This window comes from Aspergillus versicolor, assembly GCF_001890125.1.
Source record: "Aspergillus versicolor CBS 583.65 unplaced genomic scaffold ASPVEscaffold_13, whole genome shotgun sequence".
Taxonomy (NCBI): Eukaryota; Fungi; Ascomycota; class Eurotiomycetes; order Eurotiales; family Aspergillaceae; genus Aspergillus; species Aspergillus versicolor.
The window spans coordinates 573,755-591,300 of NW_024467536.1; the positions used below are offsets into that span (position 1 = coordinate 573,755).

The 17,546-nt window shown below is 50.5% G+C and overlaps 8 protein-coding genes across 8 annotated transcripts; 3 read left to right on the forward strand and 5 right to left on the reverse strand.

Moving 5' to 3' along the window:
• Positions 1-40: 40 nt before the first annotated feature.
• On the reverse strand, positions 41-2,744 carry ASPVEDRAFT_178268 (uncharacterized protein). The gene is made up of 4 exons (XM_040808811.1): positions 2,143-2,744; positions 375-2,087; positions 228-317; positions 41-170 (listed from the first exon to the last, which is right to left on the reverse strand). Exons 1-4 carry the CDS (start codon positions 2,698-2,700, stop codon positions 78-80), a joined length of 2,454 nt encoding a protein of 817 aa, XP_040673316.1. The 5' UTR covers positions 2,701-2,744; the 3' UTR covers positions 41-77.
• A 736-nt stretch (positions 2,745-3,480) lies between these two features.
• ASPVEDRAFT_155384 (TauD/TfdA dioxygenase family protein) lies at positions 3,481-4,994 on the forward strand (the record flags this gene model as incomplete). The annotated part of the gene is made up of 10 exons (XM_040808457.1): positions 3,481-3,841; positions 3,892-3,920; positions 3,972-3,980; positions 4,041-4,100; positions 4,147-4,189; positions 4,243-4,304; positions 4,362-4,452; positions 4,513-4,771; positions 4,824-4,903; positions 4,957-4,994. The coding sequence occupies 10 exons, from the start codon at positions 3,481-3,483 to the stop codon at positions 4,992-4,994; spliced, it is 1,032 nt and encodes a 343-aa protein (XP_040673317.1).
• Positions 4,995-5,335: 341 nt separating this feature from the next.
• Positions 5,336-6,944, forward strand: ASPVEDRAFT_142590 (cation diffusion facilitator family transporter; the record flags this gene model as incomplete). The annotated part of the gene is made up of 8 exons (XM_040807850.1): positions 5,336-5,417; positions 5,476-5,525; positions 5,576-5,620; positions 5,674-5,821; positions 6,028-6,131; positions 6,183-6,411; positions 6,465-6,544; positions 6,606-6,944. 8 exons carry the CDS (start codon positions 5,336-5,338, stop codon positions 6,942-6,944), a joined length of 1,077 nt encoding a protein of 358 aa, XP_040673318.1.
• A 663-nt stretch (positions 6,945-7,607) lies between these two features.
• Positions 7,608-8,039, forward strand: ASPVEDRAFT_33771 (uncharacterized protein; the record flags this gene model as incomplete). The annotated part of the gene is made up of 1 exon (XM_040810780.1): positions 7,608-8,039. One exon carries the CDS (start codon positions 7,608-7,610, stop codon positions 8,037-8,039), a length of 432 nt encoding a protein of 143 aa, XP_040673319.1.
• A 577-nt stretch (positions 8,040-8,616) lies between these two features.
• ASPVEDRAFT_46851 (uncharacterized protein) lies at positions 8,617-9,217 on the reverse strand. The gene is made up of 2 exons (XM_040813653.1): positions 9,019-9,217; positions 8,617-8,894 (listed from the first exon to the last, which is right to left on the reverse strand). Exons 1-2 carry the CDS (start codon positions 9,153-9,155, stop codon positions 8,741-8,743), a joined length of 291 nt encoding a protein of 96 aa, XP_040673320.1. The 5' UTR covers positions 9,156-9,217; the 3' UTR covers positions 8,617-8,740.
• Positions 9,218-9,578: 361 nt separating this feature from the next.
• Positions 9,579-10,702, reverse strand: ASPVEDRAFT_370196 (uncharacterized protein). Its single transcript, XM_040811360.1, has one exon. The coding sequence runs from the start codon at positions 10,488-10,490 to the stop codon at positions 9,858-9,860; it is 633 nt and encodes a 210-aa protein (XP_040673321.1). The 5' UTR covers positions 10,491-10,702; the 3' UTR covers positions 9,579-9,857.
• A 648-nt stretch (positions 10,703-11,350) lies between these two features.
• ASPVEDRAFT_202458 (putative MFS transporter) lies at positions 11,351-12,997 on the reverse strand (the record flags this gene model as incomplete). The annotated part of the gene is made up of 2 exons (XM_040809375.1): positions 11,351-12,783; positions 12,828-12,997. The coding sequence occupies 2 exons, from the start codon at positions 12,995-12,997 to the stop codon at positions 11,442-11,444; spliced, it is 1,512 nt and encodes a 503-aa protein (XP_040673322.1). The 3' UTR covers positions 11,351-11,441.
• Positions 12,998-14,610: 1,613 nt separating this feature from the next.
• On the reverse strand, positions 14,611-16,727 carry ASPVEDRAFT_88805 (Zn(II)2Cys6 transcription factor; the record flags this gene model as incomplete). The annotated part of the gene is made up of 6 exons (XM_040818423.1): positions 14,611-15,381; positions 15,438-15,572; positions 15,622-16,091; positions 16,149-16,313; positions 16,378-16,540; positions 16,632-16,727. The coding sequence occupies 6 exons, from the start codon at positions 16,725-16,727 to the stop codon at positions 14,611-14,613; spliced, it is 1,800 nt and encodes a 599-aa protein (XP_040673323.1).
• Between the last annotated feature and the right edge of the window lie 819 nt (positions 16,728-17,546).

The window sequence follows — 17,546 nt, forward strand, 5'->3', positions numbered from 1 at the left end:
TAATACAGAAGTGTAAAAATTAATATTAATTCAATTATAGGTACAATATATTTACATAACAGTCCCTGCCTTCTAAGTTATGTCATAAACGGATCCAGTTCTGGCCAGTTATTCATCGGATACGGAGATAGAGGGTTCAGCGAGAAGTACCACTCAAGATCAATATCTTCCTATAGATTGGGTTAGAGGCAAGTATTTATGGAATGAACACAGGATATATCGCTTACAGGATTAATCCCTTGGCTGTTATCCAGCACTGCTGCCTGCATGCCCTGTTGTATTGACGTTCCGCCATGGTCTGCCATAGTTTCTTGGTTCTTTAGGTGGTATCAGCAATTATCGCGGGGATAGCTATAGGTGGTACGAAGACTTACAGGATTAAGGTTTCCTTGACCGGACTCTGCATGGTTCAAGGGCTTATCTGCCAGTAATAATTCTCGACAGCGACGAGAGGCCACTGGACAAGCATCATCTATAGTTAATACCGTCCCATCGGATCGACCATCCATGCTCTGTTCAGCGGCGAGTACCTGACTCTTGATTGAAGTGAATAGCATAGTCAAGATATTAAACACCTTGGTAGCCATTTTCTCCCTGTAGACCTTAAGTTCGAAATACTTGGCTGCCCTCTCCACACTTTCGAAAAGGGCCATCCGCTGGTAATGTGCACTTTGATCGATATAGACCGATATAGTGCCTGGGAGCGGGTCAACCACTTTATCCTTAGCCTGCAAGCGAAGTTCGTAGCAGATGGTTATTGCAGCGTGGAATATATCGTCCCGGAACATTCCTCCCTTGAGCTGCAGGATGTGCGGGCAGGCGCTATCGCTGTTGACGAGTTGGTCATTTGGGCTGCTCCTTGGGGTATATTCTAGCTGAGCGAGTAATGCCAGGCTAATCTGCACACAGGCCCTACGTGAAAACACGAAAGGCTCGTCTCGGGTTTCTGCAGGCCTCAGGAAAAACGGTCTATGCAAGGCCAGTAGGCAGCGATAGTTGAGGAAGAGGAAAAATGATCGCTGGAATTCGGGACAGCTTCCATCAGGTCCAATAGGAGGTCCCTCGGTACTGATACTGCGAAGCTCAGGTGGTGCATCTGCAAGTCCCTTCGAGAGGCTTTCGCTCATTGTCATGACTTCCTGATATGGTACAGTTAATCGCACCCGATTTACGGCTCGGGAAACCTCTATTCGAGTCTGTAATGTTTGAGCGAGTGTAATTTGAAAAGTCATCCTTGTTGCAGTAGTAGATGGTTTAGGTGACGGCAGAAGCGCAGAGTTAACGGTGAGATCCTCATCTTCGATATTGGATGGGGGAGGACAGTCAAACTCATCCCAAGATATCGCAAGCGGTACCCCATTATACAGGGACGCCTGAAGCTCCAGCTCTACTATCGTAAACCAGAGCCGTTTCCGTATTTCGGCCCAATATGGAGAAAGGTGGGAGAAGTTGGATGGATCTCGGTGGAGGCCCATCAAAACGGCTTCTCGGATCAGGGAGCCCGCAGCGAGGCTTGCTAAATCTCCCTCCCATGCCGTCCCTTGTTTTGCAAGAACTAACAGGCACTTTATCTGGATTAAGTCTAGATTGAGTTGAGCATGGCTTGTCATTGCCCCTAGCCAGGTTGTCACTGCTTCAATCCACCCGTGAGACATCTGCATAAATGATCTCTCGTCAAGTCCAACTAAAGTTAATTTTGCTCTCGTGGCAAAACACGAAGAACATGCCAGCATCACAAGAAGTTTTGCAAGGAAAACATCACTTGGTAATGGCCTGTCAAGTTCGGTTTCCATGTGATTCCAAAACGCATCCCATTCCTGGAGGAAAGACGGAACATGTAGTATTCGAAGGGTATACTCAAATGTTGAGAAGTACAGCTGCATCAGATATTCCGCAAAGCTACGGTCGGGTAATAGTTCTCTCAGCTTCAAGGAGTGCTGGGCTTGATGATCACATTGCCATGATCTATCAGGGCCCTTCATATCGTGCTTCAGCCGTTTGAGGGACAAGTATTCGACAAAGTCTGTGTTTGTTGGAGTTTGTTTATCTTGATAGTAGGCATGCAAGTGGGAATTGAGATCAGGGAACTATAATTGACCGTGTTAATTGACAGATATCTAGTGGGTAGGGTCAGCTTCTCACCATGCCCAGGGTCGTCGCCCAGTGACTTCGTCCGAAGAACCTAGTTCGCTTCTGCTTTCCCCTAAATGAGAGAGGGGCAACAAATTGGACAAAACTATCGGTGCTTATAGACTGTTCTGGGTGATTGGCCTCGTTCGGACATGTCTGGGCCGTCGAACACGCCGGCTCAGGACTAGTGCCGTGATCCGGGCCATAATCTGAGAGCTCTCCGCCCAGCGTTAATGATGCAGAAACGCGGCGTGTGTTGGTGGGATACGGTGTGGAATCAGTATTGGGCACATCCTCCCCCGTTCGAGACCCAACAGAGCGGGTGGGCGTAGATTCAGCTACAGAGGAAGGAGGAGTTCTTGGGGGTGGAGGATAAGTGCAGGTATTTCCGATCTTCAACCGCACGCACTCAGTGCAAGGCGTCAAACGGTCACATTTGACTTTGCGTTTGCGACATGATGTGCATGAAAGGACAGTCCTCTGTCTCCGAGTGGCGGCATGCTTCTGGGGGTTCACTCTCATAATACTGCGTTTCGCCGCGCTTAGCTGCTCCGGCTGTGACCCAGCCATTATTATTAATGGCGGCTCCACGGTAGTCAAAGACCTGAAGATTAGGAAATAGTGGGAAGTATGGTCTAGACCGAGAGTGATGGAAAGAAGGCAATCACGACGGAGAAATATGCAGCTCGAAAGGGAAATTTTATCTCCGGGCCAAGCCTTACCAAATATGGAAGGTGCGATGGCCGGCATTACCTGCCCTTTAAGGCCGAAGTTCATAAATCATAACCCCGGGCATACATAATGTGTGTTTAATTATTGAAGATCACGAACCGAACGATAGGAACTCTTCTGTTTGGCGAGACCTCTTTGTAAGCCTATCGTGGGTCCAAAGCCCGTGGCATATATGTTTTCGAGCAGCAAGCTATTCTTCTAGGCGATCGCGCCTTGCTGCCATCAATGGCTTGGTATCGGAGTTTGCTATTAGTATGTTGTTTCAAGCTTAGATGTCTCTATTTTATGAATCTAGCTAGGAAGTATTATTCTTATGAACTCCGTTGTCTTAAAGCCAAGCCAATGAGTGTTGATGGGCAAGGGCTACTTCAAAATACGTCACAACCAACCCCAAACTCTACTATTTACCGAATATCCGAGAAGGGTTTTGGAGCACTGCTGTTGCACGGAAAGGATCACTGGCGGTTGGGGTTTACAGATGGTGCCATATCGCGCAATTATCACACTTGCGCCTCCGCGATGGCTTCTCCAAATGCGCATTAAGGGGATATCTTCCATAGATCCCCCTCTCCAGATTTACGCTACTTGATCTGTTGTATTATCGCAACACCCGCGCCCATGGCTGATATCGAAGCACGCAAGCACATTTCACCAGACTCTGGGTTCCCAGTCACTCTTCACCCAAACTTCAACCCCAGGATCAAGGACCATGTCCCTCCAGAGCCGGCGCGTGAACCACTGACCCCACCCCCCGATCGAGCCCTCTTCGCCGATCCAGAAAAGAAGAGTCTTTTCTCGGTTGCCAATCCCGTTGATCTGACCGAGTCCATTGGCACTGTCCTGGAAAATGTCCAGCTTTCGCAGTTGACGGGCCAGCAGCTTGACGAATTGGCCCTGTTGGTCAGCGAGAGAGGGGTCGTCTTTTTCAGGAACCAGGACCTGACAACTGAGAAGCAAGTGGAGCTATTCCAGCATTATGGTATGCCAGACGAAGAATGGCCGCATTACTATTGTTGATGTATATCCTAGGTATCTTGGACAGGCACCCGGCGCAAAAGGTAAGCATAGAGTGGCCAGAAATTTTATCCAACTGCGCTAACATTTTGCAGGATCAAAAGGTTTCCCAGTAAACCCCTAGTTCTAATGGTTATACCCGTGGCTGACGTACCAACACGCAGTTCGTAGTGATTAAAGGGAGCCGAGAGGACCACCGCGAGCTCCGAAATTACACCCCTTGGGTAAGCTATACTCACTGACCCAGAGAATCTATGTTAATTGTCTCAGCCCCAAGCAGATTTCCATGCAGACACTTCATTTGAGATCAATCGTGAGCATTCATCATGGCGGAGCGGACAAGAAGAAATCACCTAACGTAGATAGCACCATCATACTCTCTCTTGAGAATGGAAGAGCATCCGCCAGTTGGCGGGGACACTGCCTGGGTATGCATTGCCCTGCCACTAGACTTATGAGAGCGTGCTTCTGACCTTCATATATAGGTCTCGCAATACGGCCTCTACGATGTCCTAAGCGAAGCACTCAAGAATTTCGCCGAAGGCCTTCACGCCGTACACACGTCCCGTCTTCAATGTGTGTGCTATCAACAAGATTAAATGTCTCAGTTCCGCAAATATCTAACGTGGGCATTAGATGACACTATCCTCGATTTCTGGCAAGCGAAGGCAAATCGAGCACCCATCGACACCCACCACCCTGCGGTGCGAACCCACCCAGTGACTGGACTGAAGGCACTCAATGTCAACCCAGGCTTTGTTACGGGATTCGCCGAGCTCAAAAAGCCCGAGTCCGATAAGATCCTAGATTTCTTCGCATACCATATCCACTCGGGCGACGACCATGCTGTTCGCTGGAAGTGGGATGTTGGTAGTGTGGCTATGTGGGATAACCGGTCAGTAACATGCTTCATTATCACGACAGTACGACTGACTTATGGTCTGCAGTTGCACTCTCCACCGCGTTATCCCCGGTTCATTCGAGGGGCCTCGCCGGGGAATTCGGACAACTGTTTTCGGCGAGAAACGTAAGTGTTCAACATCTGATTCATGGGAATAATAGTACTGATAACCATCATAGCATACTTTGACCCGAATAGTAAAGGCCGGCGGGAATAACCCTAGCGGTGACTGTCGCAATTCGCGTCCAGCAGGAATCCCACGATATTAGGTGAAAGAACCCTTATAGGGCGATAAAGTAAATATGTTTCAGAATGCAAGCATTATTACAATCTGCAGTAAAGAGGCAATAAAGCAGTGGACCCTGGAATATAAGAGTCATATCGGAATGAGGGCCCGGCCGGTCGAAATGATTTCCTAGTTAGGAAGTCAACATCTCCGACAGACATCGCCCACATATAAGATCCCATTTAAACGTTTGCCAGGTAGGCTCTCTTTGCTTTTTTTCTTTTTATTTTCCCCCACCTACAAACAATTATTCTGGCGACATTCGTACGAGTATGGAGTTGAGGATATCACGGATTCAGCGCCTCAGCGCTGTAATAGGGATTTCCATGTCCTTCTTCGTCGCCGAGATAGCTGGTATGTTATCACTTGTCTGGGTTGAGAAGTTCAAGGCAATACTAATAGTATTACATAGTCGGCTTCTATACTGGCTCGCTTGCTCTTATCGCAGACGCATTTCACTATGTTTGTTGCCGTCGGCCCGGAATATATATCACGAACTAACTTAACTACAGCTGAGTGATATTATTGGATTCATGGTTGCACTTGTCGCTGCTGTTGTAAGTGCCTACAAGCTTGGTAGTATCAGTATTCATGGGCTTATATCTATCAGGTTGAGACAAAAAACACCCCGCCGCAGTCCCTCACATTCGGGTGGCAACGATCCCAACTGGTTGGCGCATTTTTCAATGGGGTCCTGCTATTTGGACTTGGGATTAGTATCTTTTTACAGTCACTTGAGCGGTTTATCACACTAGAAAGTAAGTCAGCGCGGTCTTTATCCTTTTGCTAAGTTCGTTACTGATTATATGCGCGGTGCAGTCGTGGACAATCCGAAACTTGTCATGATAGTTGGATGTGTGGGCTTTGGCCTGAACATTATCAGTGTTCTGTTTTTACATGGTAAGTATTTTGATACCTTTTTGTTGAAGTTATTGACTCGAGTTTCTAGAGCACGACCACGGAGATGGCCATGGCCATGACAACACTCACACGCAGGGACATTCGAGTGCAGAACGTGAGACTGGAAATGAAATCAGCCCCGATTCAGGTTTCCCAGCCGATGAGAAGGTACGTCTTGCCACATTATCAAATCGACTAGCCAGCTACTTACCGAAACAGCACACCCACCATAAGCACTCTCTAAACGCCAAACCCAAGCCGAAGAGGAATTTCGATCTCGCCTTAATGGGCGTATTTATCCATATTATGGGTGATTGTGCCAACAATCTCGGGGTTATTATCGCTGGTCTCGTTATCTGGCTGGCTGATTACCATGGGCGTTACTATGCAGACCCTGCGGTAAGCATGGCCATCGCCGTCATGATATTCTGCTCGTCTCTGCCTTTGAGTAGGTTACTATCAACACTCGAAACTTACATCCGCATAGCTAATGGTTTAAAGTAAAACGAAGCGGTCTCATCCTCCTTCAGAGCGCTCCTGATGGCGTTGAGCATGAAGATGTGAAGCATGACTTACTCCAGGTACCCAAAAAGTCTCCTCTGTCTATATACAATCCATCTAACGCACTCAAACAACAATTAGATCCAAGGTATTCGCGCCGTTCATGAACTCCACATATGGCGCCTGAATCAGAAGAAATCTCTGGCCTCCGCACACATTGTCCTCGAGGATGGCAGAGCAGGGGACTTTCCCGCGCTAGCAAAGACTGTAAAGGAGTGTTTCCATGCATACGGTATCCATTCCGTGACGCTTCAGCCAGAAACGCCGGTAGTGCAGAAGGGTGCCGTCGCAGCCATCACAGGGGTTGAGATGGAAAGGGTGGAGGACCGTGAATCCCACGACCAGGATGACAAATATGCCGGGGAAAAGTGCCATCTTTTGTGTGGGAACATGTGTACAGATTTGGCGTGCTGCGAGTAGGTGCGCTGGAGATTATAGATTTATCTAAGATTTTAAAAACGTGTGAGAGTATAAGAAAGGACATATAGGGGCCAAGGCATCCCTTGAATTTCACTGTTTCTATTAATATACCACCATCGAATCATTACAAGCATCACAACTTCAAGTAGGGCTACCTTCAAATCAAAAGACTAGGATATTGAGCTATCTCTACATTTATTATGGATTCTGGGGGTCATGAATATATGAAATAAGTATCGTTAATAAAACAAATCTTTCAGGGCCTACTGTTCCCAGCTGCTTACGTGTCGTCTCTCATCTATACAATCCGTCAATTAGACTATTAGCGTCCGCTGCATGTACTTAGGCAGCTTAAACCTTATTGTTTGGTTGATTTTATTTTTAGAATCGCGTCTTGACTTGGTTTCACTTCTTTATGCCATTGGAATTGGACTGGCCTTTCTTTGAAAGGCTCTTCGAGGTGTCTCATTCATCTTACTATTATACGAAACAAGATGAATAAAGAGCCTGTTCTGTCTGGTAGTATCATACTTCCGAACATAAACAAAGAGAGGGAGCATAAGGCCCACTGATATAACCACTATCAGTACCCTCCTGGATATCCACCACATACCAACCATCTTCCGCAGAACAACATCCACATCACCCAGCATTCCAGCCCACATGAGGCAATTCCTGACCTCCCTCCGCCCCAGAAAGCCCAAGGAGGAAGCCCTACTCCAACTCCGCATTGTCATGTCCACTAATGAATACTGGCCTGTGCATTTGATATTCATGCTCTGCACACCAGAGTCAGAGTCACCCACATGGTACCAAGTCGTTGGCGACATTGCACCATCCATCTATCGCCCCGAAATCGAGTCCGCTTTATCATTCCAGGACCCCCAGTTTATTCACCACACAATATGTACTATCCAGGCCTCGGATGAAAAGCAAGTCCGGAAGACTGCGCTGGCTGTTCCCCCCCAGCGCTGCCGGGATTACCTCATTGCCCTCCTTGCAACATTAGAGGACAAGGCAGTGGTTCCTGTTGGTACGGCTGCTACGCTTTTTCCGTGGGCGCCGCTGTGTTCTTTGTTGGAGATGGCTGGTTAGCCATGCATGGTTTTTGGTGTAGCGTCTTCGTTGTCCTTCTTGTGGTCCTGCGGAGCATGTGTGAATCAATATATCATCCATTGCTGGCGTTCTTTAAAAAAAAAATAGGGTAGTTAGGCAGGTCTAAACTTCATTGATTTACTCTGTGTGCCCTGTTTAGGATGCATCTATAACGTATGCGACTGCCCATCGTCGGTCAACCTTCCAAATAATTAAACAAGTTTCCCGGCCGAGTCATTCGGGGCCCTCGGAACCAGTGACCAGGGTGGGTGCAATGGTAAGCCTTCCGAGTCATCACTCTTCAATGCAACACTGTTTTCTAGGAACCGAGTAAAGTAAATATGTAATTCGTGTCTCATTGAGAAAGCTATGTAGGGGGTATGCACGTAAATCTTCTCTCATACTGGATAAAATCAAGAGGGAGTCCGAACAGTCGATCGATCGCAGATCACACCAATTTTGCAGCGGAACTCATGCAAGGGAACCAAGGAAAAAAAATATGGGCTTGAGAATGATGATTCTCCAGAGAATCAATAGAATCAAAAATATGGCAATGCAATAAAAGACGTTTGCCGCTGCGCCGTTACTAATAATCATTCAAAGCAGTTGCAGTCTAAAGCCTCCTCTCGCCAGCGAGAAGCTCGGAACTGTTCTATCTGTCAGCGTCATGTATTTGATAGAGTACCAAAAGCTGGCTAGACTTACATCGTCCCCTGTAGAACGTCAATCTTCCGCTTTTGGTCAGCGGCCTGGCGGCGCAGCATGGCGGCTTCGGACGCCGATGAGGCAGCTGTGCTTCGTGAGATCACCTCCTCATATGACGTCGCCCGCTCTTGGAATGGGAATGAACCCTTTCTGCATTTGGGTTAGTTGTGTTCTTTCAGGATGGTACCAAGAGAAGGGGCAAGTGTAGCGAGGCGAGGCATGTGTGACGTCATGCATCAACTACACGTGGGGGCGTTGAGGGAGAAAGACATACTCTGCGAGATAACCTCGTGGGGTTGGTGGCCGAAACTCAGTTGCGAGCCGGGCTGGGATCGAGAGGGAAAAGGGCCTGGCCTGGCTCGAAGCTGTGACTTGCTGGAGTGCAGGGCGCGATGCTTTGAGGAGTGGCATGATGATCCGCGGGTAGGCAATGTATATGCTGTCGAGATGCTTTCTTCGGGAGTGGGCTGATGGACAGGGTGCGCCAATGGTCAAATCTAACGATGCAACAGAGATAGTTTGGATCAGGAGTTCCTGAGGCTCATGCGATGGCATCGGATGAAGCAGGAGGCGAGGGAGTTATATATCGATGGCGACGGTTTTCACGTGATCGAGTATCCTTCCGGAACAGGCAGCGATGATGTCGCTAGTTTCTGTTAGTGCGGACCAGAGTCCTCCGTCGTCCGCGCCTGCTGTCACTTCCCCGGCTTCTCCCCGCATTCTCCCGTGGATCATGCCAGTGGACCTGAAAGGAACTGGATTTCGGGCGCCTCCGTCTGGCTCTGTGGGTACTGAATCTCTGTTGTGTTGTGTTGTACTTGTTGTTGATGATGCTGTTGCTGTTGCTGTTGTTGTTGTTGACTCAAAACAGATCCCAGGTGCAAACGATTGAATCACAGCCTCGACGGCACACAAACAATGTCGCATCATAGGCCACTCCGAGTATGCAAGATGATGCCATAACGCGAGACAGAAATATGCCAGCCGACAAATTCAGCTCATCCCCACCACAAAGTCAAACCGGCTCTCGTCCTCCCCTGAAAGCCTGCGCCCCCCTTCATCACAGAGTCCGCGCAATCAACCGCACCCTCCCATCATACCCAATCAACATTACTATCTGCATCTGCGTGCCAGACAGTTCCTCCATGTATGACAGATCCAGCGCCGTCGATTCCTTATCTTTTTGATGCTGCACTGCCTTCCCACTGACTGGAATAGAGATACGCTTCTGTAACAACCCCAAATATGCTTGCGCTCTCCTCCAAGCCCCGGGAAGAAGGGGCAGAGTATCCGTCGAGAGGACATCAGACAGCGTTTCAACCAGGACACCCCCATGGTTGCCCGCCGTAAACTTGCGCCGACCGCTTCGGCCGTAAGCTCCTCTCCCACAGAAACTTTCTTCCACTTCGGCTGGTGATCGTCGTCTCCCAACGTCATTTTGCTCAGTGCGATCGTATCCCCAGTTCCACTTTCAATGCCACCCCAGTCAACCCACCTCACCTGCAGCTGCTCCCTCGCTTCCCCAGATGGAGCACAGTAGCCCGGCAACGACGCCGAGTCCGATGTCAAGGCATAACCGGCACTGCGATTCGAAATTATCGCCAAACCCCGGCCTTGGTCGGCTTCTCTCACGTCGCCAATCAGCAGGTTGAACCCGCCCACATCTCCCAGGCCGGCCAATAAACACACGAACTCTTCAACGCTTCCTTGTTCCTTGACATTGCCACCACTGTCATAGCCTCCCATTCGTTCGCCAGAAGGGGCAAGAAGTTTACCAGTCCTTGATAACGCTTCCGCGACCCCTCTCCCCGACGGCCCTCACACAGTCCGTCTCAAGACAGTTTGTCAACACGCCCACCCGGCCAACCTTGTTGATCCCGAGCCAAGTACCGTGGACTGAACGCGCGAGGTCGCGGGCCGAGAGGACCGGCGGTGATGTAGTCGTCGTATTCGTAGAACTGTCAGGGGAACGGGATGACCACCAGCTTCCAGGGGCAGTTGGGCGACTGAGAAATTCTTATCCATCTCCTTAGCCTTTAAGTATAAGAGTGAGTTAGTTGCATATAAATACACTGGACTCACCTCAGGGTTATTAAGAATGACGAACCGGTAGGTCGGATGTGTTTTTGTTAGGATTGCGGTACACATTTGTTTGCTTATTCCCTTCGTTCAGGTTGATTGGTTGCTTGCTTGTTCAATATATGGGATGGCTGTTTCTTTCTTTTTACATATATATATATATATATATATGAGGAACAGAAACCTCTAGGAGGATAGACACTTTCTGTTTATATATTTTCAGTTCTATACTGCAATCGGGCTGGTTCATGAGGTGATTTATACTACAGGATATACCCGGGTACAGGCCGTGCTGATACATCATCGAACGCATTAAGAAGAATACTACTCGACAGGCTCATACGATACCGTAGTGAGGCACCCAGTCAGGCAATGTAGATATACAAGGTCCCGTTAACAGCAGATCACCAGACACGGAGTGTCCGCCGAATGCAAGCAGAAAGATCACACGGTCATGGACATCTCACCGTCATTTACAGCACCATCACCCACTATTAATAGCCAACAAGTCACTCGGAGAATACCATACGAGAAGAAACAATGTCATTCATCATTCAAATAAATCGTCGTTATCTCAACTCATACATGAAACAGTTAATAATCTACATCAAAAACCACCTACAGCACATAACGGAACCCACTCTGCAGGTCGCGCGCAGCAGGAACATCAATGCCCTCGCGGTCTGCAATCTTCTGCAACACCTTAACCTCCTTATCCGTAAGAATAGCAGAGACATCCTCGAAGCGCTCCTGGCGCTTATTCAGGGACTTGAGGTGGAAGTACATGAACACAGCCATGAGGGCGCCGAGGGCCTGGAGGGCAATGCAGACGCCCATGGCGGGCCGGTAGTAGGGCTCGTCTACGTCGCGGTAGGTATACGGGGTCCAAATGGAAGCGGAGTTACCGATACTGTTGATGAAGGCGTAGGCTGCAGCGCGCTTTGCGGGTGGACGGGGGATTGCGCCCGCGACCCAGGAGTAAACGGTGCCGTTCTGGGCGAAGACGAAGATCATGAGGAAGAAGGAGAAGTAGCGGGGGCCGAAGCCGTCTGTAGTCATGAAAATGACGAAGCCGACGATTGTGATGGGGATTGGGTAGACGAAGAACCAGAAGCGGTTTTGGAAGCGGTCGGAGAAGTAGGAGTGGGTCATGGAGTAGAAGACCATGAAGACGTAGGGCGGGGCGACAAGGAGGAGGGAGATGGTTTCGCTGTATCCGAGAGTTTTAGTGAGGGTTGGGAAGAAGTTTTGGAAGCCGCTGGCTCCGGTGATGGCCATGTAAGCGATGGCAAGGGCGTAGGTTTTGATATCGCTGAACGCCATTTTCAGACCTTTGACTTGGCTCATGCCGCCTCCGGAGTCTACGTCTGCTTGGGCGGCTTCGATGGCGAGACGTTTTGTTGCGACGTGCTTCATTTCTTCGGGGAGGAGGCGCCAGTTCTCGGGAAAGTCTGGGAGGACGACGCACACGACTAGGCCGATAAAGACGGTAATAGCTCCTTCGATGATGTAAAGCCATTGCCAGGCGGATATACCACGTTCGCCCGCCAAACCATTAAGGATACCAGCCGCGATGAGGTTTCCAAAAGCACCGCTAAGCAGGGAGCCAGAGTAGAAGATACTCATGCGGAGGGCCAGCTCCTTCTTGGTGTACCACTTAGACAGGTAAAACAGCACACCGGCGAAGAAGGGCGCTTCAACCAAACCAAGAATAAATCGACAAGCGACGACTCCGCCATAGTTGGTGACCTGGCTGGTCAGGGCTGATACAAGGCCCCAGGCAACGATAAAGAAACCGAGGTAAAGCGACGGGCGGCCCATATAATTGAGGAGTAGGTTGGAAGGGACCTGCATGAGGATGTAACCGACGAACAGAATGGAGAGGCCGGTCTGGTACTGGTCGCCAACCAGGCCGACGTCCTCTGGCATCCCCTGGAGCTTTGCTGCCGCATAATTGTTTCTACGCGATTAGCTAGGTCTGGAAACGTGGACGGCGAGCTGTACCTATCAATGTAATTCATCAGATAGACGAGAATCACCAGCGGCATAACAATGCTGTCAATGCGGCGGCGCAACTTCTTCTCGATTGCCAACTCCTCCGGCGACAGCGACCTGGCATAATTCAACTCCTCATCGTGGGCAATATCCCCCTTTTCAACAGCAATGTCAGCCATCGCAAAGGATATGATGGCAGGATAAATGGAGAAATGAGGATGAAAGAAAAGCAAAAGTGGCGACAGATGGCGTATGAAAAGCTCCGGGGTAACGACCGTTTATATAGCCGGCGTAGCACACACGCATGGCCCGCATGCAACACCAACAAGATCGCCTCTTCCTCCCTGATTAGGATACATCGTCAAGCTCTTCTGGCAGGCTCGGGGAACGAATCCAGCAACGGACGCCACGAGGAGCCCAAACGCAGCTGCAGGTGGCGGGTGATTGGATGGGACTGGATCGGATGTCGTCTTTGAAAATATGGGTGGAGACCTCTGCATTGGAATCTGCGGAGAAAGACCGGGGAAAGGACGAGAGAACCACGGATGGGCAGCCTCCCAGCCAATCCACGGACAGTCTGGGAGCTGCTCAAACATCCACCAGGCCCTTTGAAGCATATTCATCCATTCTGGCAAAAAGCGACCCAGAGCCCGTGTTCCGTGGGGGTCGGAGTATTTCCGTTGAAGGGGGAGCGAGGCCTGGTCATTTGATGAGACCGGGGGATCGTCGAGTCCACCAGAATTGGTTCAATATGAAACTTGCCTTCAATTCCCCGCACTTTCCCCGAGTCTGGTGCTTGCTGCTCCCATTGGGATTGGGAAAGAGAAAAGTGGCCCATGGTTGGGCCCCTGAGGTGAACTGTGTTGCAGTCCCGACCACCCAGGTAACAGGCTTGCACATCGACGGGATCCAAGCATTTACCCCTTGAGCTTCTGGCATCGCAGACGTCAGAAATATCCGAGGCACAGCTGCAGAATTACCAATCAGGCCATGGTGATGTCTTCTGAGCTCGCAGCATCTCCGGTCGCATATGCTTGCGTCGGCTTCTAGGTCGGCATGTCTCAACCTCTATCCTCGTTAGGTAAAACCTTAATACTCCAAGACTATTCGATTGAGAAATTTCGACGGAGCTAACGGTGTCATCCTGTCATCGCCGCCCTCCCAGCGGTTGAACTCCACGGTTCCTCCACTGTCGGTACCAGGGGAGCTCGAATCGTGAGACAGCAGCACCTCGAACAAGGTGCCAGGCCTGTTGCCAAGGACATTGGCGCCGCGGAGAACTCGGGGTCGAGATGAAGCTCACCTTGTCTGGACCCATCGCGGAGAATGTCCGTTGTTGAGATCAAGATTCATCATGCGGTGTAGAGTTGAGGTGTAAAACGTATTCTTGGGAGCCCAGCATGTTCGGGGGAGCATCCTGTAGAGGATTCATGACCGAGGCCTCCTGCATAGACCACACGAGGAGGACCTCATAAACTGCCGTCGAGCATCTCCTCGGGTACTTCGGTCAGTGAACCTCAAGTGCCCGTGCGTTCAGGTAACAAAAATGGTGGATGACCCGCACTGCAGAGACGATGTTAGTTTCTGCTCTGGAAAATTCACGATACGCCAAAACAGTGAGTACAGATGGGACCATTGCCCTTGCAAGTAAAAACCGCTTGTCATTCCGTGCCATAATATTATTATATACAACACTATATAGGATACAGTTCCTATAACTGCCGACTCCATCAAAGGTCAACCTCATTCATGCCAAATATATCATTACTCATAGCCAGGTTTTGTTGTAGAGCTAGACTTCTGTCCTCGGCGGCGAGTCAGCCTTTGGAGGGGACCCATGTCTCGGAGACAGCTGCTCCATATCGCTCCCCCACAATCCCAAGGAGTGACGTTTCTCTACCAACTTCAACACATCGTAGAGGAACCTGCGCTCTGGGCCACCGCTCGGGAAAGCCTCCCACGCAACACGAACGGGGAATGCGAGACGGTTTATCATGTTTCCGGGGGCCGTCAAAATGTACCACTCGAGACTGCGGCAGATACCGCACGCGAGTTCGTACTGCTCTAGTGGCCCGACGCGATCCGCAGGCCGCGTATCGACGGACGATAATATCAGACGAACGGTGAAAAATATACACATCGTTTGGCTAAGAAGGAGGTCGGGATATTGGAATTTTGTGGGTGTAACGACCGCGCCGGTGCGGAGGTCGCGACAGTGGAAAACAGGGAACTGGCTCCCGTCACCGGCTTCAACCTCCCGTGGTGGGCCATCCGGATAGCCATCCACCCAGTTGATCTTCCACAAGGCGAACCGATTGGTGAGGTCACCGACTCCGTTCCAGAATGCCGCCTGTTTAACCGTCTTTTCATGACTACTCAGTATACCTGTATTTATTCCGGCTTCGAGTTCATCGGATTGCGATAGCAAGGTTGGGATTTCAACTGCCAAATCGAGTAGATAGTGGAGGATATTCTTTTGAGTGGTGCCAGCGGCCCAGGGTATTGTTTTCCACTCTTCTCGGGCGAGGAAGGAGGGGGCCCGGCGCGTGAACGATGCAGATACCTGCAGCTTGTTAGATTTTTTCTTTTCCCTCTCGTTACCTCAGCAGATTAACATACCCAGTATGGACGGAGTTCGGTGAATAGAAGGTGCTCGACGCCATACATATGGTTTTCCGGTCCGCGGTGCTCGATCAAACGCACAGCGCCATTTACGTGTGCTATTACTGATGCGTGAGAGGTGCGCTCAACACTCTGCCGATGTGTTAGCTGAGTCTACTAATAAACAGGCTCGGGAAAGTACCTCGAACGCCATCAGCAATATGACAGTGGCTAGTGTCGACTCCGCCTTGCTTCGCTCAGGGTCTAACAAAGCCTCTTGCAAGCTTCGTAGGACCCGGGGATAATGCGAGAAACCCTGTACTTCAATCGACTTGTTTTGTACAGCCCGTCCGAAGAAGACTTTACTGACCGACTCGAAGGCATCGCCCAGGATGGGCGAAAACATGCGGATCTCGGCAGCCTTTCGTATCGCGCCGGCTTGCCCAGACTTAACGTCAACTTCTGGACTAAAGGCGTCAACAAATCGCTCAATGAAAACATCAAGCATGGATTTGCTCATGTCTATCTGACAGACAGACCCGTAGGCAGAGTCATCGCTTGTTGAGGAAGAGTCACGGGAAAAGCCGCGCTGGATCATCAGGCGCGAAAAATCGTCATCTGTAGCCTCCGCGGGTTCGCCGTCGTCGTCAGGACCCCTGATATCACTATATTCTGATGATGATTGTATCCTATTAGTCTACGCATCGAAGAGTGCCTTTCTAAACGTACCTTCAGTGCTTTGCCAAGGTTCAGGGGCCGCAATCAGCTGATGCGGCTCTCTGTGAGAGCCTCTGATTTCCGTAAGAAGACGGCCTACTACATTCTCAGGGGCAGACCGGACGGTCTTAAACAGAGTGTGCAGCTGTTTGGAGCGTCGGTTCGACCGATTCGAGCCTGGCAAATTAGTAGCTGCATCACTAGCAACGGGGGCGCGGTATTTGGAAGAGGCCAAACTCACTGCCATCGAGTCTCGACGTCAATTCCCGGATTTCAGCACGCAAGTTGCGAATCTCATCGATCTGGGAAATCGGCTTGAAGTCTTCGCCAGGAGCGATTTCGTACACGCATTTCGAGGGGTATCCGTGTGTACAGCATGCATGGCAGGGTCTCACGCGATCGCACTATACTAGATTAGACGGATCGAGGATCTGGGAGGCGAGACTCCTGCAAAAAAGAAGGCATCTGAAACAAAGAACGGAGTTGTTAACGCACCTTGACCTTGCGAGCGCGGCAAACTTTACAAGACCGGGACTGACGCGGTCCCTGGTTGTCCCTGGCGGCAAGCTTTCTGGAAAAGTTCTCCGACATGAGCACCGCCCGTGAGTGGAAGCCCTTGGAGGGATTGAGGAGCAATTGTCGAGGAAAGAGAACAGCTTCATTCGAGATGGACCAACAGCACGACGAATTGAGGCATTTGAGATCTGAGCGAGCACGGCCGAGATCGCCTGAGGGGCTTCAGTGTGCTTACACCAACGACAAGCGCCGTGGCTGCGCGCACGGGCTGGAGCGGCACTCGCTCTTGGAGCAGTGGGTTCGCGACCGTTGAAGTGGGGAGCTGTCGCTGCAGACGCTGCTTGCAGTATGCGAGCCGACTCGGGGGCTCTTCTGGAGGCGGTTATGCAGCATGCAGCAAACTCGAAGCACCGGACAGGAGTGTCGAGTGAAGATATTTTTCTCTCGAGTCAAGGACACTGACGCCGGGGAGGACAGAGAATTGGGAGTGTGAGAATCGTGCGTGCATCCACCGAGCTTCGGGGGCGTGGGAGATGGTGCCTTCATTGGGCCTAGCGCGGCGTGAGGGCCAATTCGGTGCCGTTGCTGCGTGAGGTTCGGCTCCACTTTCTCTCCACGCTCAGCCAGCCATCAGACGATGCTCAATTCCTAGTCATGCCTTCATTCCCTTTCCAGGCCCTGTCGGCGGCCTCGGTCGTCCCAATTGCCGAGTGCTGCACAAGGCTCAATAGTTCAACTCCCCTGCTCCCGCCAGGATCATTCCTGCGGCTTTCGGCGAGGGGTATCGGATAGGCGTTCTTGTCTTGACATGGCGGATCTCTGGGTTGTTCGACTCCGAGATATCCGGTTTGATCTCTGAGGTTATTTGTGCATGGACCAGGGAACTCGCGGGCC

What these genes read in the sequence shown, in the direction of transcription:
- ASPVEDRAFT_46851 (XM_040813653.1), bottom strand. Translation starts at nt 9,155, where the DNA reads ATGCCACTCCTCAAAGCATCGCGCCCTGCACTCCAGCAAGTCACAGCT. An exon ending in CCACGAGGTTATCTCGCAGA is followed by an intron (nt 8,895 to 9,018) that starts GTATGTCTTTCT and finishes ACCCAAATGCAG; the next exon opens with AAAGGGTTCATTCCCATTCC.
- ASPVEDRAFT_178268 (XM_040808811.1), bottom strand. Translation starts at nt 2,700, where the DNA reads ATGGCTGGGTCACAGCCGGAGCAGCTAAGCGCGGCGAAACGCAGTATT. An exon ending in GTCAAGGAAACCTTAATCCT is followed by an intron (nt 318 to 374) that starts GTAAGTCTTCGT and finishes TACCACCTAAAG; the next exon opens with AACCAAGAAACTATGGCAGA. An exon ending in ACAGCCAAGGGATTAATCCT is followed by an intron (nt 171 to 227) that starts GTAAGCGATATA and finishes CCCAATCTATAG; the next exon opens with GAAGATATTGATCTTGAGTG.
- ASPVEDRAFT_370196 (XM_040811360.1), bottom strand. Translation starts at nt 10,490, where the DNA reads ATGGGAGGCTATGACAGTGGTGGCAATGTCAAGGAACAAGGAAGCGTT.